General features: G+C 41.1%; 5 protein-coding genes across 5 annotated transcripts; 2 read left to right on the forward strand and 3 right to left on the reverse strand.

The window, feature by feature from the left end:
• Window positions 1-31: 31 nt before the first annotated feature.
• MONOS_3466 (uncharacterized protein) lies at window positions 32-5,511 on the forward strand. Its single transcript, XM_067873471.1, has 4 exons — window positions 32-113; window positions 202-2,220; window positions 2,628-2,705; window positions 2,824-5,511. Exons 1-4 carry the CDS (start codon window positions 84-86, stop codon window positions 5,305-5,307), a joined length of 4,611 nt encoding a protein of 1,536 aa, XP_067721071.1. The 5' UTR covers window positions 32-83; the 3' UTR covers window positions 5,308-5,511.
• On the forward strand, window positions 5,318-8,116 carry MONOS_3465 (uncharacterized protein). Its single transcript, XM_067873470.1, has 2 exons — window positions 5,318-5,390; window positions 5,495-8,116. The coding sequence occupies exons 1-2, from the start codon at window positions 5,376-5,378 to the stop codon at window positions 7,910-7,912; spliced, it is 2,433 nt and encodes an 810-aa protein (XP_067721072.1). The 5' UTR covers window positions 5,318-5,375; the 3' UTR covers window positions 7,913-8,116.
• MONOS_3464 (putative HECT E3 ubiquitin ligase) lies at window positions 8,067-14,812 on the reverse strand. Its single transcript, XM_067873469.1, has one exon. It carries the CDS (start codon window positions 14,805-14,807, stop codon window positions 8,310-8,312), a length of 6,498 nt encoding a protein of 2,165 aa, XP_067721073.1. The 5' UTR covers window positions 14,808-14,812; the 3' UTR covers window positions 8,067-8,309.
• A 351-nt stretch (window positions 14,813-15,163) lies between these two features.
• Window positions 15,164-16,269, reverse strand: MONOS_18151 (uncharacterized protein). Its single transcript, XM_067871142.1, has 4 exons — window positions 16,080-16,269; window positions 16,008-16,030; window positions 15,795-15,951; window positions 15,164-15,748 (listed from the first exon to the last, which is right to left on the reverse strand). The coding sequence occupies exons 1-4, from the start codon at window positions 16,237-16,239 to the stop codon at window positions 15,408-15,410; spliced, it is 681 nt and encodes a 226-aa protein (XP_067721074.1). The 5' UTR covers window positions 16,240-16,269; the 3' UTR covers window positions 15,164-15,407.
• A 29-nt stretch (window positions 16,270-16,298) lies between these two features.
• MONOS_3463 (putative WD domain-containing protein) lies at window positions 16,299-22,567 on the reverse strand (the record flags this gene model as incomplete). Its single annotated transcript, XM_067873468.1, has 3 exons — window positions 16,299-18,456; window positions 18,630-22,258; window positions 22,312-22,567. 3 exons carry the CDS (start codon window positions 22,565-22,567, stop codon window positions 16,417-16,419), a joined length of 5,925 nt encoding a protein of 1,974 aa, XP_067721075.1. The 3' UTR covers window positions 16,299-16,416.
• Window positions 22,568-22,757: the final 190 nt, after the last annotated feature.

Below are 22,757 nucleotides of genomic sequence, written 5' to 3' on the forward strand. Positions count from 1 at the left end.
ATATATTTATATAAAAAAATTTGTTGTCCCTAAATGATAATTTTTCAGAATGTTCTGTTAAAAGACTTTGTGTAAAGATTACAATGAAGAATGTCGAAGAAAACATGATAAAAGTTTGTGCAAATGCATTAAATTATTGATATATCTATTTTGAAAATAATATAAATTGTGATAAATTGAATAATTTTTATATTTTATGAGAATTGCTTCGAAAATAATGAAATGTCGCACTTTGAAGAATCACACGAACCTTCAAGATTTCCACATTCTTCGTTATGCTATACGTCGCAACCATCATATTTCATTTTTTCGAAAACAAATCATTTTCCAGAAACGACTTCATTAAGTCAATATCCTTTAACTTCAAATAAAAAACAAGTTTCAACATATGAGGCAACTTGCGCATCATCACTTCCGTTTACACTCAAGGATTTCGAAGCTCAAAAACGAAAAAGTACTGAACAATCAACGAATTATCGGTCTGTTGCGACCGAATTAGAAAAGATTTCCGTACAAGCTTCACGCAATTGTGATTCACAATCTTGTAATCAATGCTTAGTTCGAGAATTATCAGAAACTACATCACCAACAACGCAAATGAAGAAACACTCATTTTGCAAAACAAATCATGCTTCATTGAACATGACGAATGATCAAGTATTAAAGTATGATCCACAACATGACAATCAACAAATAGAAAAAGAAGATGCCGAAATAAGATCTTCTTTCCCAATTAAAGAACAACAGTCTTCTTTATCAGTTATCGATCAGGTCAAACATTCTCAATTACTTAGCTTTGCTTCGACAATTCCTCTTGCTCTTTCAAAAACAACATTTGAGTTCTATTCAGAAATGTGCAATGAGTTCAAAAAAAGTCAAGCAAGGATTGTGGAATCAAAAACGAAAAACATAAATCCAATTGAAATAACTGTAGACAGTGTTGAAGCAGTAGATTCAGTTACAAGATCACAAGGTCGCTGTTCTCCTTCACTTTCATCTTTGTCCGAGAATTCAATTGATCAACTACTTGAAGAAAACATCACACACTGGAAGCCTCAACCAGAGACACAAGCGGCTATGTGCTATGACTTTGACTTCAAGGTTGATGGAGTGAGCCAATCTTCAGTGGCGATGCACCGCAAAAGTGAGATGATCGAGCGTTGGAAAAGTGCAGACGCCGAGTTCATCAAAGAATATACTCCAACATTGTCATCATCTATGTTCGTGAGAGGAAATTTGGAAGGCGTTGATCTTGATGAGGAGTCCAGGCGGTTGAGAAAGGAGATTGTTAAGCGGCAGATTAAAGAAGCCAAACAACACAAGAAGCTATTTGGAGAGTGGGTGAGAAAGCAATGGATTCAGGACGAGAGCGAAAGGAGAATGTGGCAAGAAGCAGAAAAGAAGATGAGAATCAAAATAGAAAGAACTGAACAGGAAATAACAGAAGGGAAAGTGGAGAAGACACTTGAGGAGTTAATAAGCGAGCTCAAGGAAGCTGAATGCGTTGGGGCTACAGAAGAAATCCTGCAAAATCTGAAATCAGAAATTAAGAAGAGAGAACAGAAACTTTACAAGAAAATACAAAAAGATGAATTAACCTTTTTTCAGAGGGATTGGATTTGGGCTGCAAGGCATAACAGACGAGATATTTCCTCAGGAGAAATGAAAAAGATACTAAGAAATGAAGAAGATTCCGCATGTACTGTTGGCTTCACCAACAATGAATGCAGTTCATCATTTGAATTATCGAAAAATAGTGAGAAAACATTATCTTCCGTTGAACCAGAATCTGTTTTTGATCCTAATTTACAAACACCTTGTAATAAAATTTCTTCAGTTGGGAGCACATTTACTACTGCAATGCATTTCTCAAAACAACCAAATAATAAGATCCTTAAAGCACAAGCTTCTAACCTATCTTTTAAAATACCTTCGTCTGAACAAAGAGTTTCTTCTGCAAATTCAGAGATTTTAGCAAAGCTTCATTTTCTCCAAAGCGAAAAAATTCATGTTTCCGATTTTGAAGAGTTGCTCAGCCCATACTCTGTGTTAAATGATTGCATAGAAGAAGAAGAAATACCAACAACAGAGGAAGTGGTCTTGCTTGATCGTGATGAGTGGTTCGATCGGTTTAGCGATCCTTTTCTCAATCCAAAGATAAAGAGAAGAATGAAAAGAAGAGGAGAAGATGTTCAGGCCTTTGTTGAACAAGAATCGCAGGTTAGAATCGAAATTATTTCGAACCCTCCAATCATTGTTCCATTGAGATTATTAAGTGAACTGGCCAATCATTTAAGTTCTTTAAAGAAAGCTTTGCACCCTAAACCTCGCCAAAAACAATTTTATTTTCACAAATCAAAATATTCAAGAACCCTATTTTTTTAACAGTTATCACAATACGACAAGCAAAGAATTTTTCACATTGAGTATGTAGAATAACATTTTATCTGTTGGTAAATGAAGGGTTTCTTCTTCTTCTTTTTTTGAAAGGTAATTTTACTATCAACATTTATTGTTCAGTCATCCAAACAAAGTTAATTTTCAAAAAAAAAAAAAAAATGAAAATTTCAATTTAAAATGAATTCAAAACCAATTTTTTCATTTCAAGCAATTTTGATTAATCAAAGTATAATAATTTTTCTAATCCATATGAATTACTAAGAAAAAGCGTTGGAATTGATTTGATGAACAGTACAAATTGCATTGTATGCACCTTTTGTTGTTAAAAGCAATGTGCAAGCTTATTTTTTTAATTCAACTTCTAAAATTAAATTTGAATGAAATTAATTTTCTTCTTTTTATTGAATTATATTTCAATAAAAGCACCCTCAAGATGCTTATTCAATCGAACAAATTAGCAATGAAAGCATGAGAATATTAACTGATCCTTCTATTTTGATGCAGCAACGCTTATCCCAAACAGGATTCAAGAATAAATTAGATAAACACCGCAAAGAGCAAACTGTTGCATCAAAACCTATTATTCACCATCAAGCAACTCAGCGTCGTCCAACTATTACAACTGCCAAAAATTCAACGTTATCACGCTTTCCCTTTTCATCAACCTATATCTCTTCAGGATATGTTCAAAACACAGAAATGACAGTTTCAGCAGTATCTTCTTTACCATTTAGCTTTCAATCTTCTGTTGGACAACAAGATGTAACAACCTTACATGAAAAAATTGCTGAAGAACCTTCCTTGTCTCATTCCGAGAAAAACTGCGAATTATCCGAAGCATCAGGTTTACCTGTGATTCAGGAGACTCCAACAAGTTTTAATACAAATACTGATCAAGCAACAGAAGACCAGGAGGCCATACAACCATTAATCTATCAAGCAAACGAAAAAGAAAGAATAGAAACAAAAGAATTTGATAAACAAAAGAAAAATGCTGAATTGGAAAATAAAAGTCAATTTGATAAAGACATCAACATAAAAGAAGAAGAAAGATACACTTCACTTCACCTCATCTCGGATATTGGGAAAGAGTATTTAAGACTTGTTAACGAAGCAAATCAAAAACAAAGACAAGGATCACCAATTACGAATCAACAGGAAAATTACGAGGAACTTTTGAAATCATTAAAAATTACAGACACAACAGCTGCCAATTCTTTGACAATCTCACTACCTTCTGGGTCCACCTCGGAATCATCGTCGTTGCTTAACTCACAAAACTTATCTTTTGCTCGCAAAGAAACATCGAAATCTCCTCCTTCTCCGTTATTATCCCTTTCTTCACTTTCTCAACCATCATCTCCATCAACAACTTCGTGTGAGCTTGATGCGCAACTTGAGGAGAACATCACGCGCTGGCAGCCACAGCCAAGGCACAAGGTTGCGTTGAGTCGTGATGTGGACTTTGAAGTGGAAGGAAGGCATCAGTCAGCTATTCTGACATCTTCGAAGAAGCACATGATAAAGCAGTGGGAAGAACAGGACGCAGAGTTTGCTCAACAGACACAGGAATACTCCTCTTTGGCTGAGGTCAATAGAACGAAGCAGGAAAAAGGCACAAGAAGTGATTTTGATATTAAGGAGAAGATTAGGAAAAAGAAGAGATCACTTATTAAAAGACAGATCAAAGATGCGAGAATGTTTATGAAAGTGTATGGAGTTTGGGTGAGGAAGGAGTGGATTTCAGATCAAGAAGAGAAAGAGATGTGGAATGAAGCAGAGAAAAAGATACACATCAAACAAGAGGCAATTGAAAACGAGGACATTTTACATGGAAAAGAGCATGAGACTTTGGAAGAAATGAAAAACAAGCTCCGCGATGCTGATATTAATGCAATGAAAAATGAAGAAAAAGAAGCTCTCGAAGCAGCAATTTTGAAGAGAGAACGGAAATTACAGGAAAAAAAGCTGAAATCTGAGCAAACAGATTTGCAACGATTTCTGAAAACACTACCAAAAAACGAGGATTCAGACCTTGTTCCAAAGAATCATTCAAACCCATCTGCTTTTCAAGTAACTGAAATATCTGCATCTTCGCCTTTAACAGCGAAATTTGAAAAACCTGCTCCGTTAATGGTCGAACAGCAAGACGGCGACCTGACCCCAACGCAACCGTCTCTCGTAGTCACGCCAGTCTCAAACGACCAAGCAGAGTCTCGCTCGCTTTCGAAACACCACTCAAAATATCAAATATCACATAAATTTTTAAACGGCTCACTTGTGTCATCTCCTTCGTCTCATCGTGGCTCTTCTCTGCATTCACATGTTAGCGACCGTTCTTCAACAATATCTACGCAATCTGCACACTCACTTAGTTCTTCTCAAACCTGTTTGTCATCTTCTGCTGGTAACTCCTCTTTAAGCTCTCAATTAAATAAATTATCCTCAAAATCAGAGAGACACTCATTTTATTCTTCTTCATTTGTGTTAATACAACAAAAGGATCATTTTTTGCTTTCTTATTCAAAATGGTCTTTGCTGCATGGGGATCATTTTGACTTTGATGATACAGTTCAACATCTGGTCGAAACAGTTCCTTATTTTGTTGTTCTTCGGAATTCTGGTTCATCAACCGATATTCATTTTGCGAAAAATGTGGTAATAGATCAAAATGAAATTCTTCCACGGTATTATGACCATTTGCTTAACTATAGAAAAATTAAGAGAATGAGAAAAAAAGGATGCGATGTTCCTTCGACTCCTTTGGAGCTAAGCATTCATTTTGATATTCAACCTGATCAGGCTATTGTACAACCAATTTTTGCCGGAATCCGTCCTTTAAAAGCAAACAAACGATTAAAGATTCGTACGCTCCTTTCGGCCATGCGCATAATGATTCTTAATTGATCCCATATTAAATATAGTTTTAATTTTATTTTTTGTATTGTGAATGTCTGACTTGTTTTCCAGAGACAATGCATCAAAGTAATGTTTGCATAGTACACAACATATTAATTTTTATTTATTTTTTCGGGATTTGCCTTTTAACTTTTGGTGCCACCTCATTTCAAATTTGTTCTTCAAAATTTTAAAGACTGATAACACCGACAATTCTAATTATTTCGAGCATTGGATAAAAAACGATGAAAGCATTATTGGCTCGTCTGTCGCATTTGAACTCAGTATTTTGTCGCATATCCCAAAAAATAGTGAAAGTCATATTTATGAGAGTGTATTACCAAAATACAAACAAACAAAATCAAACGCAAACGAAACATTTATTTGTGATTCTTCACAAACCGATTTTCCTTCACTATATTCATCGCAATTTTATTCAGTTCAACCAATGCTGATTGGAAAGACTTTTTGCAAAATGGACGGATGCTTTCCACCATCAGAGAATAAAGAAGATTCCTATACTAAAACATATTACCAAGAGTTAAAAATTCCGTCTCATTTCACTTCAACAGAGTTTTCATCCTTCCGCAAATCAATTCTTGAAAACGAAGAGGCAAAGTGTTTTCATCTTCAGAATAGCAAAAGTCACGAAACTGAAGCTGCATTATCAAAGAAAACACAAACGAGATCAAAAAATAATAATTTACAAACGGAAAGTTTGGATACTGAAAACGATTTTGCAATTAAGAAAGAAAGAATTATTTCTGATTTATTTTGTTCGTTCGAAAATTTTGCACCAAAATCAGGAGGATATCATTCAGTTGCATCACCACAGCTTAAAGAATCATTTCGAAAAGATTCTGAATCTTCAGTGCAACTACATAAATCGGATCAAGTTATGTTAGAATCATCTGACAATCTCACAAATTGGCAGTTGCTCGATGGAAGAAACATCGAAGAAGAACTAAACAGAGTTCCAGATGGTTCAAGAGAATCTGCGCTACACGTTGTTCGCGAACGTAGCATGCAAAGCCGATGGATGCTTGCTGACAAAGTGGAAGATGAAATGATGTTGAAGCAAAGAGAACACTTACTCGAGCAGTTTCAAGAAAAAACGAATCAACCAAAGGAAAACTTATACAAGGAATATTCTCAAACACGAGAAAATGAACAAAAATCGCAACAATCTATTGAGGAAGCAAGTTCAATAAATCCAGAGACGGAGAAGCGGATTGATGAACTGATTACCAAAAGAAGGAAAAAACATATTCAAAAGCAAATCGACGAAGCGAAGCAATTTAAGAAAGATTTCGGCTATTGGGTGAGGAAGGAAGGGCCGATGAATCCAGATGAAAGCAGCATGTGGGACGATGCAGAGGAGAGTATGCAATTGAAAGAACAGGAACAAGCAGAGAAAAGCGGAGATGATAAAAGCGGAATGACACTTGAAGAAATGAAAAATCGGCTGAAAAATGCCTCTTCACTTAATCTTTCAGAAGGAGAGCAGCTTCATTTGCAAAAGGCTATTAACAAACAAGAACTAAAAATTGAACTTCAGGTGCGGCTTTCCAAAATGACTCAATTGGAGAAGGGAAGATGGCAGCTCCAAAAAGAGTTGTATGAACAATCAGCATATCGGAATCATTTACCAAGGAAAATAAAAAGGGAAATGGAAATTGAACTTGCTGATAAAATTTTAACACAATCTGGAGTTTTGAATTCTTTTCGGTCAGATGACCAGTCGAATCTTTCATTGAATGATACAGATAAAACCATCAATAAGGAAGATTTTCTTGGAGCTTCTCTCTCACAAACAACTCAATCCTTTGGATCATCTTTCATGGAGGAACGAAGTGCCAACCAATCTTATTCTTCTTTCATCCCGGCTTCATTTTCAACAAAGTCTCAAAGACCACCGATCCATTACCAACAAAATTCACAAAACTTTTTAAAATATGATTCTAATTCTTCTTCGAATAATTTCAAATCACCTCATTATACCTTACCAAAACGATCTCGATTCACATTTTATGAAGCTCATCCAACTTGTTCAGATGAAGTTTTGCCTTCAAGTGCAATTTCAAAAACCGCTAAAGTTAACAAGAATACTTTGAAAGGAAAATTTGCAAATCATTTTGAGTCAATCTTTTTACCAACATTACAGCTTCTTTGGAATTACCCCTTTCCAGAGAATTCATATTTTTCATCTTCAGATGCACTAAATTTTAATGGAGATGTTTTCACAGGAGAAAGTTTGTTTCTCACTCCTTTAATAAAAACAATTTCTCCATCAGATCAGGAAACTTTTCCGGTTTACGATCAAATGACTTTTTTTCAACAACAGCATCATGATTTCGTAGAACCTTTCGAACTTCCTGTTTCAGTAATCTTGAAAAGGAGACATTGCGCTATCCCTTTGATACTACCTTCGTCACTTAATTTGTCATATTTCAGTCAGCCTACTTATCGTCGCGCGATGCGTGCTTTTAGATCCGAGCGGCGATCAGGATGCATCAGTACAAAGGCACTTTATGCCATGCTTCAATTCAGGCCACCACGTCCTGAACAAGTTAATCTCTTTAGCTTGGGCCACAAAAGATATAATTACAAATGAATAAGGCTCAATAAATTAATAAATAAAAGTATTTCTCATCTCCAACAAAATTTTCTTCGCAACTATTGGACGTAATGAATAAAATTGAACAGACATTTCCAATAATTACTGCTTATTTTCAAAATCATCGAAGTTTGAACGATTATCAATTTTCTCTTTCTTTTTTAAATTGTGATAAAAAAACAAAAAATAAACATTATTTTATGAAATTTCTTTTGGATAATTAAAAAAAAATGCAATTGTCAAAACGAAAAGAATAAATGCAACTCGCACAACAGCAACATTTTTTCGATTTCTCAGTAATTGGTCTTTTTTAATTTTAAAAACGCTTTAAGCAACACTTCTCAATGCAAACATTTAATTAATTAATTTATTTTTGAATTATCATGTAAAGTCTCTAATCCATTTCCTCATCAGCATCAACCTCATACCCGCCACTTGCAGTGAAGTCAGTATCAATGGACACACAATTGGTGATTGCATAGATCAGTCTTTCTTTAAGAATATCCTTTGATGAATAGCGAGGTAATTCAAGATGCTGACTGCACGTGTGACTTTCAGGCATTGTACCATCAACATTTGAACGAGATGAAGAATAACCCATAATTGTAACTTTAATTTCAAGTCCGCGTGGAATATGTCCTTCAACGATTGGTGGAAGTCTGCTTCTTCCTGTCACAAATCGAAGGTACAATTGTCTCTGCAAATTGCTAAGTTCAGAAAGTGCATCCCAGAAGTATCTCACCAGCTGTGGAGTTGAATCGAAGCCGGACATAACAGTGATCTTCTTCAAATCTTCCACTGTCACCCTTCCGTCACCACAGGTGAGGAATTCCAACTCTTTTCCTGTCGCAAGCATAAGAATTTCTTCTGGCACAACAGCCAGCAACCCACGTCGTATTTCTGCAGCTTCTGCAGCACCTTCTCTGAGACGGTAAGCTTCAGCTGCAGCGCAATACGCTTCTCTATCTTCAAATGCAACTTCTTCAAAAGCACCTCCGCTGCTGCCTCCAACTTGAGGAGAGGAGTGGGCACGCAATGGTTTATGCTGTGAAAGATCGATAGTAGTCTTTCCATCAGTAGACAGCACATTCCACTCCAAGCCATAATATGCAAATTCTTTTGGATTGGTACAGCGCTTCACAGAACGCATCAAACGCACGAACATCTCATCTACGCTCTCCAAATCATTCAGAGTTGGCTGTTCATCAGCAATGTGCTTCCACACTGTTTTGCCCAACATCACATTCATTGGGTTGCGTGTAACAATGTGTATTCCCATCAATGATCCGAGGAAACGCAACATTTCCACTTTCCTAAGAGGCATTGCTTCTGAATCCAAATCGCTTTCTCTAACAACACGCCCACCTGATCCACCTATGGCTGTAGTTTTATCTTCCTCTCCCTTCTTTCCTTTGCCTTTCTTCTTCTTTTTATCTCCTCCCAGCATCTTCTCAACTTTATTTTCAGTTCCCTTCGACCATTCATCTTCGTCGTTTGAAACGTTCATAACAAAACATTCCCGATCAGTTCCCACATCTCCGGCTCTGTTTGCTGAAGGACGAAGAAGAGGAAGCTTGCACGAAGTGCCTCCTTTCACATTGCTCATGTCAATCATTCCACGCCCTCCTTTCTTTCTTCCGCTTTCTCCATCAGATCCTGTTGAACTCTCCTGGACTTGTTGCAATTCAGATGCCATATCAGATAAGCATTCACGATATGGCCCACCAGCATCAGTACTTCCTTCTCCTATGAAATCAACTCTGAATGCGTAGTCGCGAGATCCAATGGTACCAGCTGCAATGTGCGAGCGGAGCGCTTCCATCACCTGCACAAACAAGGAGTTCTTGATGATAGTTCCACCTTTCGCACTCGCTCCTCGAAGTGTTCTGTTCACACGGATATGGGGTGCTGATTTAGATGAATAGCAGGCATTTAATCGTTCTTCCCATATTTTCTCTTTAATAGCAACGAACAGCAAACTTCGGAACGACTTTAGCATTCCCATGAATTGCAGAGATGAGCTTAAAGATGCCAATGGAAGAGTCTCAAAGATCTCTGAAACAACGTTGTTCAAATTGAACAGAAGTGAAAGCCTGACAGAGAGTGGGTGAATACACAATGGATCGCGTATTAACTCATCGCTTTCACCTTCCTTTGCTGAGGATTCTAATCCATCTGATAAAGATGAAGATGTAGAGGAGGCTGAGGACTCAAAAGCAAATGCTTCAAATGATTGAGGTGTAAGATCCTGCTCAACTTTTGTGCATGTGTCCAAATTCAAATGAGCATATGGAGTTGTGGATGGATTGTGAGATGTGAGTTGGGTAAGAACAAGAGATGGATCAACTGTACGTGTCTTGAATGAAGGGAAGCTTTTAGCGCTAACAGGGATTGGAGATGGTGATGCAGGTGCTGGCGATGTTCCAGAACCGTAGAACCCGAAAGCACTTGGTGCAGGTGACACAGAAGCCAATCCTCTGGCAAATGGAGGAGGCGACACTGATCTTCCAGGGGGAGGTGATTGTGAGCGGCGCTTCTCTGAATCTGCAGAAGCCGGAGGAGGAGAAAGCGAAAGAGGCCCAGGTGAAGCAGATCGGCCTGTTCTCTTGTCTTTCTCTTGCTTCCGCGTATCTGTTGCTGAAAATCCAGTGTTGACACTTTGACTTCCAGTCTGGAAAACTTCCATTGCTTCTTCAATCACATCTTTCATTCCAATTTCTTCCCACGAAACTTTCAATCTTCTCACAGCTCTGTTTACAAGATCCACAATGCAGCTGTCCAGCTCAATGTTCCACAGATGCCTGTCTGCAAAGATGCCGTGAATTCTCCTCATGCATGGGATAAGAGTCCTTCCAAACGATCTTTCAGCTTTTTCAGGGAACTTAGCTGTCACCCAGCCTTTCACACCGTAGTTGCGTTCGCTGCTTTTCGGTTCTCTGTTGTGTGTCTCCAAACGGAGGTAGATTTCTGATCCGTTCACCTTCAGCTCGAACGGTCCTTCGCTGTGCTTCCCTTTCTCCGACATTCCGAAGCCGGTGCTGCTGACCACTACGCAGTGGCCTCTCGATTTGTCGACTTTGGTGGATTGGTCAAATGAAGCAGTGATCTTTTTGGCACCAGGGAACACAACTTTCATCTTCCACCCATTTTGCGAATAAGGATGCTCTGATTCAGCACGAATTCTCTTGGCAGCATCGAGAACTCCTTCCCACACAAGATCAGGCTGCACACCGCGTGTGTTCAGGAAGAAAGACATGTACTCTTCCAGCCTCTGGAAAAGTCCAATGTTCGATGATGGAGAGAATAGAGCAGTTGTGTCAAGTGGTTCGTATTCTTCGTCCCTTACTCGGCCAGTTCCAGTCAGTCTGCCAAGGTTTCCTCCGTAATTCTGCAATGACAAAGGCGCCTCTGATTCTGCTGGAGCTTCGACACTCATCGCGCCTTCAATCGCTGCTGTAGGTTTCTCTTCGACTCCCATCAATCCTTTGGTCACTTCACTTTCTTTTAATACCTTCTCTTCCTCTGAAGATCTCAATTTCAGAATCAGCTTTCGCACTTTATATGCCCTAATCATAACTGCCTTCAGTTCCAAAAGTGTAACAGCATGAGGCAAAGATAAGTCAACGTCTCTTTTTGAACCTTCATCATCATCTTCCTCTGAGTCAGAATCAGAAGAATCGCTGTCATCGTCGTCGTCTTCTTCTTCCTCCATTCCGACTTCTGAAATAAATTCCTCGATTTGACGAGTTGGGAATCCCTTTAATGAAAGGCATGGAGCTCTAACTTGCTCAGCTTTCTGATTGTCAATTTCATCTTCACTCACAACGCTTCCAGCACGGCATTCGCACCATCTGAGAAGAAGATGGTTGAGAAGTAGAGCAAACACTTTGTAAAGTGGATGCTTTCCGTTCATAACAGTCACTACGCTCATCAATGGGCTTATCAACGGAGCCAAATCTATCCACACACCATCCATGGCTTCTGCTGCTGAAGACGACGATGACGAACATGCAGACGATTCGCGTGGTTTTTCGCATCCACGCAATGGCAATGAAAGAAGGAGCTGGATGATCCAAATGGCAAGCTCAAGAGAGCCTTTATGCTTGTCATTTGACTCATCTGCATCTGATCCTTCGTCATCACCTTCTTCGTTCATTCCGCATCCTTCCCCAAGCTCACTCACAAATCTCTTCCATCGAAGAGGTTTACCTGCCCCTCCACTTTCCTCAACAGCCTCTCCGCTTCCAATCCCTCCTTCTCCCTCTGCGTCCGTGACAAAGAACTTGTATCCCCATTCATCGCTTCCACCAGAGCTCTCAAACTTGAATAGCACACGATCCACATCAGCAATCACAAATGACTGGAATCCTTCTGTTCCGTGTAGTACTTTCAGCTCCTTCCCATCAGAAACATTGATGAATCGCAATTTATCTTTGCCTTGTTCAGTGCTGCATCTCCTATCAAACTTAATCTTCAGGCCGCTAGCACCAGTGACACGCAGCTCTTCACTCACATTGACTTTGTCCTTTAGAGGATGCCGACTTTCCATCACAACCATATTCTTCAGCAGGTGAGTTCCTGAAGTAAACACTCCACCTTCTTTCATTCCTTTCCCTTTGGAAACAATGCTCGTGCTGAATGAAGGAATTGGAATCAATCTTTGTCTTTCATGAGAATTTTCGGATTGATTCTTATCATCGATTTTTGTTGATGAACTCATAGATGAAGAAGCAGAAGAAGAAAGCGAACTGTCTTCTTCCAAAGTGTCGTCTTTCCAGGTGTCTCCCTTTGGAATTATTCCTTTCAATTCAGCAGTTTCTGTTGTTGTAATTGCCTCTGAAATAGCAGCAGGAGATCGCAAGATGGTCAGCAGACATCTCAGCAAAAATGACAGACATCCATCGCCCCATCCATCAACAAGCTCTGCGGCAGCATTAACTTGTTCATTTGGTAGAGATCCATACAACTTCTTCGCTGCTGTAATTTCTGCTTTTCTGGCAACGGCAAATTCGCGTCCCTCGGATGAAATGGTCTGAAGCACTTTTCCAGCAACGCACCCGCTGGTGATTTCATCTGCCATCCACCATCCAACACGCCTTGTTAAAGCCATGATGCTCTCTTCGTCTGTTGCTGGCTGTACAAAAAGATTTCTCTCTCTTTGTTTCTTGCTGCTATCACCCACTTCCATTGCACGCATGCTGTCACCACACAAAGTCTTCCTTCCAACAATTTGATGCAATGTTCGCGATAGGTCAATAAACACCACACCAGAAAAGTTGTGCCTTAAAAAGGCGTAAAGCGTGGCTTCGTCGCAAATTTCTCCACAGCGAAACGGCTTCGTACGAGGAGAGTTTGCAAGCACAGCCACAACAATTCCCTTTGCAATGCGCTGATTAAGAGCATGCTCTGCAAGAAGTAGCTGTATCGAACGGGTCATAAAAGCAGATGCACCATCGGTTGAAGGATCTCCTGCACGGGTTAGAGGAGGAATGGACATATCTGAATTTTCGTCTGCTGCACCGACTGATGCGTCAATTGGGAGTGCAAAGGCACGCAGATCCTCGGCACCTACCCACTCACACACGCTTAGCCCTCTTTCGTTATTACGTCCTGAAACAAATACTCTTTCTGGTGAACCTGGCGCATCTTTTCCACTAAGCCCAATCACACGGCACAAGCAACCAACAGTACCGTCTTTGCAGCGCAGGCCAACAACGCCAGTAAGAGGTGAAGTAAATTCGCCTGATGAAGACGATGATTGACTGTTTGCTGATTTGGGTAAAGACATGGAAGAGCTTAAAACATGCGCTGAAAGACGCTGCGATGGTGAAGATACCAAAAGATAAACGTCACCAACATGAATGTCTTTGAACGCAACTCGTTTCAGCCCAGCAGCTGACTCTTCCATCATTCGCATCAGTTGTGTAGCAATTGTAGCAAGCGATCCGCCTTCCACCCCAACTCCTCCAACTGCTCCCTTTGCTCCTTTCTTCTTTTTCGATTTTCCTTCTCCAAGCTCTTCTCCAAACAAATCTTTGTCTTCATTATCACTTTCGGATTCACTTTCTTCTTCTGAGCTCTCAAGAGAATCAGACTCGGAATCGCTATGCTTCTTCTTTCCGCGCTTCTTCTTCCTCTTTTTAAGAATAGAGACAATGGCCTTCTTTCTTTTTTTGAAAGCAGATTCTTCCTCTTTCTTCAAAACTTCTGAATCTGTTGATGCAACCACATCATCTTTTAGCATTTCGGAATCTGCTGATTTATTTTCATCTCTTTTAACACCTTTATCTTTTTCAAGAAATTCTCCAGTTACAAACTCCTCTCCTAATAAATTTTCATCAAGCAAACTATCAATAAATGTCAATTCTTCAATTACCATTTTCTTTGTTCTTGGCTCTTTTTTGCTTCGTTTTGAATCCTTTCCTTTCTTCTTCTTCTTCTTCTCTCCATCTTTATCTTTTTCATCATCTTCTTTATCTTCGTCATATTCCCACTTTTTCATTTCAAGTTTCTCTAATTCAGAAAGAGCTTTTTCTTTCTTTTTCGCCTCCTTTGCTTGCTGTTTTTTCATTGTTTTCATATTCTTTTTGTCTTTCTTCCCTTTTCCTTTTTCTGATTCCGAATCGCTCGTTTCAGAATCCGAAGTTCCTTGTACCTTTTCTTCTTCGTGCTTGTCTGTACTTATTCGCTTAAAAATTGCCATGGCAACCTTTTTTTCTTCTTCTTCATTTCCTCCTGCTCCTTGGCTCAAGTATGGCAATTTTCCACCAAATATTTGAAGATCATTTTCAAGATTAACAGTAAAATTCTGAGTTTTTGCAAGTTTCAAAAGTGGATCTTCTGGCTTCTCCTTTTTGTCTTTTTTCTGCTTAGATTTTGAATGACTAGGCATTTAATTGTAACAAAACTTTGGAATTGTCAAATAACTCCAAGGTTATTGATCACAATCCTAATATTTGTTTCATGTCAATTTTGATCTTTTTACTATTGCGAGATTAAGTGAGATAATAACAGGTTTAAAAATGCTGCAATTAAGATGTGTATAAAAGAGAAATGAAATTTGAAAGAAATACTCTTGATTATAATATTTCTGTTAAAAAATTGTAAAAATTTTAAATTATTTACAAAATTTAATAAAAACAAAAAATTATTTTGATTTTATTTCAAATGAATGATGCTTGGTATTGGTATATTATGAATATATAGCATATTGCTCATCATTTTTTTTAAAAATCGTTCAAAATCTTTGAAGTAATATCTTTTCTATTTGTCACAAGAAATAAAAAAAAATACAAATCAAAGTAAAAAATCACAATTTACCATGAACTTTGAAGGAGTTAATCTATCTTCAAATAAATTTGAGATTTTGGATCGCATCATCAGAAAGTTACTGTTCTTTTTCCATTAGGAATACATTTCTGAATCGAAATTGGAGATTCATATAACATTTTGTTATGAAAAGAGAAATTTCAAGAAATTCATTAGTGATTTTTCATTTAAGCTTCTTGATTGATTTGCTCTCTCTACTTTTAATTTTTATTAATTTGTCGTCTTTATCATTTTTTTCGTTTCTTTCATCTTTATCCTTATGCTTTTTATGAACAGGTGGTTCTCTAAAGTTTAATGAAGAATAAAACGACGATATTTGCGCTCCATGACCACATGAAACGCAAGCAACTTCCATTTCCATAGGTGGTGTCGACTTACGATAATATAGAAGCGATTTTTGTTTCAGTGACAATTTTTTCTTGTTGAGCATTGACGAAGAGGATGTGTTTCGAATTTTAAGAATTCTAGAAAAGCAACGAGGGCATGAGTATTCAACCATAGGAACTTTGAAAAAATATTTTTATAATAATGAAATTTAATTGAGACACACTTTGACGCCTTGAAGCAAACAAGATGTCAGCTGCATATTCCTGAATGAGTAAGCCAATAAAAAGCAGCTCTGGACCAGTAAATTTCATTTTTAATTGCAAGATATTCTTTTCGTTCAGTTTTTCGCTTGCCTTTTCATGAATATAATGGAATAGGGACTGAAATATTGAATTGATCAATAAATTTTAAAAATCAAATTATTTTGTAAACAAACAGTTGGTGGAAAAGAAAGTCCAACTAAAGTTAAATTATTGTTCAAAAAATTAAAGATTTTATTTATTCAAACGAGTTGGAATTGTAGGACAAGCAATAAGAGAAAGATTTGTAAAAAAGGCATCTTCAGTTATTGTTCGATGCTTTTTTTCTTTCTGATGAGATACATATTCCAGATCATTATATTCGAATAATTCTGAAGGGAAGGTGAGGCTCGAAGGCTGACAATCCATGAATTATTTTTTTGAAGCACTTTTGAGATTAATTTTGGGAGGCAAAAAAAAAAAATCTCTCCAACATCCAAATTTTTATTTCACATAAAGAATATGACAGTTCAACGAAAAGGTAATACCAAATATACAAAACAAAACAAAGCAAAGCAAAATAAAATAAAATAAAAATAGAAAAGGCTACACAATTGCAGCTCTTCCAGAAAGAGAAGCTTCTTCTTCAAAATGCCTTGAAGATGGACGGAATCTGGCAGGCGCCTCACCTTCAGGTGGAACAGGGCGCGATAAATCACTGTATTGTTGAGAGGTGGGAGTCTCAGGCGATAATAGAGAAGAATGAACAAACAGAGGCGGTGAAAGAGATTGAGGTGAAGAATCGTTATCATCAGCATTCTCAAATTGGCTCTGAGGGTATAACGTGTGTGAAAGAGGCCGAGGGCGCGAGCCATGGCTGTGCGGACGCAAGTCGAGTGGCGGCACAGCCGCGTTTGTGGGAGACGTTCCAAAGGAGCCTGAAGCAGGAGGCTGCTGAGAGGGAGAAGTGAGTGCAGAGGAAGGAGGCAGTGGAGGCAGTCTTGTTCCTGAGTGGACAGACCCTGTCGACACTGCTCGCACAGTCCTGCCAGCCTGTTTACCTCGCTCTGTCTCACTGCCACTCCACAGCTTGTCTTCGAGCTCGTTCAGATCAGACGCATTGGACGTGCTCCCGTATGCATTCCACTTGTACCTCTGCCTCTTCAGCAGCTCCAGCTCTGCACGATGATGCACCTCTGCCTCCTTCACCAGGCTCCGCAGGTGGCTCAGCTCTCTTTCCTGCTCCAGGAGCTCCCGCTGGACAGACGACAGAAGCACAAGCTGGTCAGCGCCGGAAGAACTGGGAGAGGCAAGGGAAGAAGAAGACGACGATGATGATAAACTGGAAGGTTCTCCATTGTTGGCATGTGGACGAAGGTTGGATCGCGATCTAGTGGATAAATTCTTCGATAAGCGTAAAGAGGAAGTGGAAGCAGAAAGAGAAGAAGAAGAAGAAGAAGAAGAAGAAGAAGAAGAAGCAGGAGAACGCGGTGTGTGGTTTTCGTTTGTCCCGACAGAATCTCTTCGGCTGATTGCGCTTTTCAGCTCTTCTTCCATCATCTCGTCGCTTTTCTCCGCCAAAAGCCGCTTCTCTGCCTCTTCCTGGTCGAAGATGTCTCTCCTCAGCTCGTTGATCTCCTTCACCAGCGTCATGTTCTCCTTGATCAGCTGCGCAATCTCCCCCTGCTGCACCATCCGCCCTTCCACCAGCCGCTGCTGCAGCTGCTTGATGTTCTTCTCCACATGGCTCCTCGCCCGCTCGTGCTCCCTCATCTCCGCACTCGTCCCTTGCAGCACCGACCCTTCGGTGCCTATCATCAGCTCTGCTCTGGCATCGCCCCTCCCAAACGCAATGGACTGCCGCTGGAACACCCCACGCTGGCCAGGACGCGGACGCGACGTGGCTGCACTGAAAGTGGATGAAAGCGACGGGCGAGGGCCAGATTTGCCAAACTGACTGCTGCTGCTGCGCCCTTCGCTCGTCGACCGCTCTGTTAAGGCGCCTCTTTTGGACAGAGGCAAACCAGAAAGCTTCTCCTTCCTCAGTGATTGTGATAGCATGGCACGACCATTGCTGCTGCTGTCTGAATCAAGCTGCCTTCCTCTCTCCGTCATGCTTCCCCTGCTGTTGTACTGCCCCACACTCCAACTGGCTCTCAGTGACATCCCCTCGCGACTGGTGAATGAGCCGCGCTTTTCAGCGTCTTCCATCATCTTCGCAATGCGCTCGCGCTCTTTCGCCTCTTTCTCCTTCTTCTTCCTCTCGTTCAGCATGCTCCGTGTGGCAGCAACAGTCTTTGCCATCGGTGGGGGAAGAGAGAACGTCTGCGAGGTGCTGCCGACAATCTCCTCTCCTTTCTTCATCTGCCCCTGCGCATTGCGCCCGACATACTCTGTGTAGATGCGGATGAAGTCTGCCTTCAGCTGCTTCGGGTCGTCCAGGTGTGGCAGGCATTCGTTCAGCTCGCCTTCCAATTTGCGCTGATAGTCGGCCGTCGTCTGCAGGCGCCGCTGCTGCACCGACAGCTCCTGCACAAGCCCTGTCAGCGACAGCTGGCTCTCCAAAATGTCCATTGAAAGACGCGTCTTCTTCTGCTCGTAGTCGCTCAGCTCTTCTTTCATCGCAATGATCTGGTTCGTCAGATTCTGAGGGAAGAAGAAGAAAGAAATAAACAGAAAAAATAAATAAAGAAAGAAATAAATAAAAATAAATAAAATAAAAAATGAATGTATCAAATAAATTATAGTATTAATGTTTCATCAAATTTAATAAATTATCATTTTTCCTTTTCAAATAATAAAAAACTATTCAACCAAACCTCAATTTCATTTTCTCTGGGTGTAATTTTCGTGTTCAGCTCCTGTATCTTCCAATCCAGAACGAACTTGAATTTCTCGAGCTCCTGGTTCTTCTCCTTCAGATCAGCAATTCTGAATGCCTTGTCCTTCACCGTCTCCTCCCTCTCCACTTTCTCCTTGTTCAGCGCTGCTATTTCTGCCTCAATCTCCTCTGCCACATCTGACAAGTGCCCATGCTCCCTCACCTGCTCCTCCCACCGCTCCTTCGCCTCCGCCAGCTTCTGCTTCTTCGCCGCCACAACCGCCATCGCCTCTGCCCTCTCCGCTCGCCGCATCTCTGCTCTCTGCTTTTCATTGTACAGACGCGCCTCCAGCTCCGTCTGGCACTTCAGCAGCGCCACATCCCCCGTGTCCATCGTGAACAACCGGTCTGCCTCGTCTGCCTCGAGCACTTCTTCGATCTCTGCCGCCAGCCTCACACACTCCTCCTGCTGCTGCTTGATCTCTTCACTGAACGTGCGCTTCATCTCAGCCATTTCTTTCGCATGCGTCTCTCCCAGCGCCCTCATCTTGTTCTCCCACTCAATCGCCTGCTCTTTCTTCTCTGCCTCCACACTCTCCAGCGTCTGCGACAGATGCTCCAGCCGCTGTGCTGCCTGCACATCCAATCGTTGCTTCATCGAGGCATATTGCTCGATAATGTCGTTCTTCTCCTTCCTTTTCGCTTCTCGTATCTCCTTCGTCTCCATCTTCATCAGATTTAGCCGCTTTATCTGGTCGTCAATGATCTTCGCGTGCTGCTTCTCAATCGCTGCAATCGTCGCCTGGCTGTCCTCTGCCATCCGCTTTCTCTTCTCCTTCCAGTTCAGATCAGCCTTGTGCACTTTCTCTTCCATGCTCTCCAGCTCCTTCATCGTCGTGTCATACGCCATCCGACTCACCTGCACCTCTTCTGCCCACTCCAGCTCCCCTCCGCTGTCTTTGCTTCCTTCGCCGCTTCTCTCTCTCTTCTTCCCCACTGCCACAGGCTCACTCGCCTCCAGCGCCTCCAAACTGTCTTCGTGCTGCTTCTGCCCAACAGACAAAACAAGATCCATCGGATCATCCTCACTCCCCATCTGCAGCTCAAACACAAGCGCTGTCCCGTCTGCTGCACAGCTCATCATCTGCACAGGCTCCTTCTTTCTTTGCCCGCTCTTGTTCTTCTTCGCACCTCCACTGCTGCTGCTTCCACTTGAACTGCCATCGCTGCCATGCTGGCGGTCTGGCTGATTGCCTGGTCGTAGCGATGCAGTGATGATGGAAGTGATTCTGCTGTTGTGGATGGAGAATGCTGTCGGAGAAACTGTGTCACTCAGCGGCAGACGGAAGAATTTCATTGTGCCATCTGCACAGCCAACAATCAGCATCTCCTCGTCTGGTGTCAGCGCCATCGCAGAAATATCGCTCTCTTCCACATCGATCGATGCATATGTTGGCATCAGGCTACTGTCAAACACGCGAATACGGCCATCGTTGCATCCGAAAAAGAAGCTCGAAAAGTCGCTTGTATGTGCCAGTGCTGTCGCATACACGTTTGCTGATGCTGAGAATGTTGACTGCAAGGACGATTGCGATGATGATGAAGAGGAGCCTGCAGATGAACCAGCCGTCTTCTGCTTCTTGTCTGATGTGTTTGGCTTCGACTGTTCAGCTGGGAAATCAGGAATAGCCATCTTCAGCTGCACAAGGCGCGTAGACGTGTAAGTGCTCATGTCCCACAGGATTGCACACCCATCAGCTGCCGTTGTGATGCACAATGAATCATCTCCACTCCACGCTGCGTGCAACACCCGCCCTGAATGCCCAGCCACCACACCACCCGCAAGCACCCCCACGCTCTGCCCTGCCCAGAAGTCGTACACCTGCACCACCTGCGAGATTGATGCCACAAAGCGGTGCCCGCCATTTGAGATGACAGCTGTCCGGCAGCCGCGCAGAGAAGAGTACTGCCGCCCCACCTGCTGCGACAGGCCGTCCAGCAAGATGTTGTAGATGCCTAAGTGTTGTTCTTGGCCAATGAGGGCAAAATGACCCGTGGGATGAACTGAGACACATGTCAAAGGACCCCCTGATTCAGAAAGGGATGTGGCAAACAAAAGAGCAGAAAAGGAGGATGAGGACGAAGATGAGGCGGAGGAAGATGTTGAAGAAGAAGCAGAAGAAGAAGAAAAAGAAGACGTTGCGAGAGAATGCGAAGAGGAAATGATTGGGAAAGTGACGCCGCGTGCGCTGCCATCAGAGGAGATTGTGACACACACCGAGCGAAGAACAGCACGAGAGGCAGAAATGACAGCCCCTCTGTGCCATTGGGGAATGATGTCTGTGACAAGAGGGAGAAGCGGCTCGACTGAAGCTGAAGTGCGAAGTGAGTTGAAAGGTGTATCCGAAGAAGAAGAAGAAGATGATGATGATGATGATGAGGTCGAAGAAGAAGCTGATGCAGAAGAAGATGAAGAGGTTCCAGCGTTTGATCGAGCGCGGAAGGAAACTGCGGTGTAAAGAGGCGAAGTGACTGGCCCAAATGAAATCAGGCCATTTTGTGAAGGAGAAGTGTTTGAAGATGAAAGAGATGGTGTAATGGTGAGTACAGAATTGGCATTGGAGGAGGGAGAAGAAGAAGAAGAAGAGTCGAGGGAGTTTGAGGAAGAAGAGGAAGTAATTGAAGGAAGTGAAATGGTAGACATTAAATGGGAAGAGATAGTTATGCCCGTGTTTGCCGAGCGTGTCGGGTTCATATCTCCGCGGAGAATTTGCCCTTTGGAAGTGGCGATGCAGATGATTCCAGAGTTAGGCTGCAGAATAGAAGCATCCACAATCTCGCAGCCAGACAGCACAAACGTCGACATCACGCGATACTCAGTCTGTGCTGATGAAGGCCTGTTAGAAAGAAGGCTGATGTCTGAGGAAGAGTTCATCATTCCTGTGTCATTCGAAATTGAAGATGCAGATGCAGATGCAGATGCAGTAAGGCTGCTATTTAACAGGGAATGGTCTCCTTCCATTACGGGATCTGTTGACGACGCAACAGAATTTTCAAAGGAGACAACACAACCCCCATCGACTATGACGCAAAAACCACGCATTGTTGGAACAATCTTGCGAGGAATTGCTCCTCCTTCGATTCTTCCGCATATTCCTTTAACTTCGTTAGATTCTACCAATTCCAGAATTCCATCGTCTCTTCCCACAATCAGGCGAGAAGCAGATACCCAAGCCATTGATGTGTAATTTTTCAGATTTTTAGTTCCAAACGCCCCTGGAATAGATTTAATGATTGTATCATCCAATTTTAACACTCTGAAAAATTGTTCTCCACAAATGTATATGGTTTTGGAGTCAAGCAGATGGAAACAAGCTTGAAGAATTGCTCCTGGATTTTCCAACTTTAAAGAAGTAACTTGTTTTGCTGTCATTGTTCCAGAGTCTATTCTCCAAACAGTAAGAATGGATTCTCGTACAGTGAGTTTGGCTAAACACATCAAATAACGAGAATCTCCAGAAAAAGTCAACGTTGTAATATTCTGACATTCAACGATCAAAGGAGTTCGAAGCTTACGTGAAGGATTGGTCCAGTCTGGAATAACGCTTATGCTCCACTTGATATTTGCTACGAATTATCGGATAAAAAAAATAAAACTCAAAATTTAAGTTGTTTCAAACATTCTTGTTGTGCGTAAGCAAGCATCTTGAATCTTGAAGACTGTGGAGATGCAACAAGTGTCCTTATTGGCTTATTACTGTTGCTTACGCGGAAAAACTCTTGATGGTTCTCATTGCTTGTTAGATCATTGGAAGTTTTTAATGAATAAATACTTACAAATTTTCCGCAAGGATATGCAATATCCCTATCATCTATAACTGCAAGGCAGTTTGGATACAATGAAGAACCAAATGAGTTTATTAATCGGACAGTCATTACTTTTGTTCTTGCAAAACAACGAGAACAAAGCAAAGCCCGTTTTGTTGGCCCATATTGTTTTCTTTCAAAAATGAGATTCTCATCAAATTTGAAGATGGCTGTTAAATAAATAACTTAATTTTCTGAATTGATTTCATAGTTCTATATACTTTCATTTAACTTCTATAAAATAACTCTTTCATTCCCA

The sequence above is a fragment of the Monocercomonoides exilis genome, assembly GCF_001643675.1.
Source record: "Monocercomonoides exilis strain PA203 chromosome Unknown scaffold49-690789, whole genome shotgun sequence".
Taxonomy (NCBI): Eukaryota; Preaxostyla; order Oxymonadida; family Polymastigidae; genus Monocercomonoides; species Monocercomonoides exilis.

What these genes read in the sequence shown, in the direction of transcription:
- MONOS_18151 (XM_067871142.1), bottom strand. Translation starts at nt 16,239, where the DNA reads ATGGATTGTCAGCCTTCGAGCCTCACCTTCCCTTCAGAATTATTCGAA. An exon ending in TTGTCCTACAATTCCAACTC is followed by an intron (nt 16,031 to 16,079) that starts GTTTGAATAAAT and finishes ATTTAACTTTAG; the next exon opens with TTGGACTTTCTTTTCCACCA. An exon ending in GACTTTCTTTTCCACCAACT is followed by an intron (nt 15,952 to 16,007) that starts GTTTGTTTACAA and finishes TCAATATTTCAG; the next exon opens with TCCCTATTCCATTATATTCA.
- MONOS_3466 (XM_067873471.1), top strand. Translation starts at nt 84, where the DNA reads ATGAAGAATGTCGAAGAAAACATGATAAAA. An exon ending in TTGTTGAACAAGAATCGCAG is followed by an intron (nt 2,221 to 2,627) that starts GTTAGAATCGAA and finishes GATTAATCAAAG; the next exon opens with TATAATAATTTTTCTAATCC. An exon ending in TGAACAGTACAAATTGCATT is followed by an intron (nt 2,706 to 2,823) that starts GTATGCACCTTT and finishes TTTCAATAAAAG; the next exon opens with CACCCTCAAGATGCTTATTC.
- MONOS_3464 (XM_067873469.1), bottom strand. Translation starts at nt 14,807, where the DNA reads ATGCCTAGTCATTCAAAATCTAAGCAGAAAAAAGACAAAAAGGAGAAG.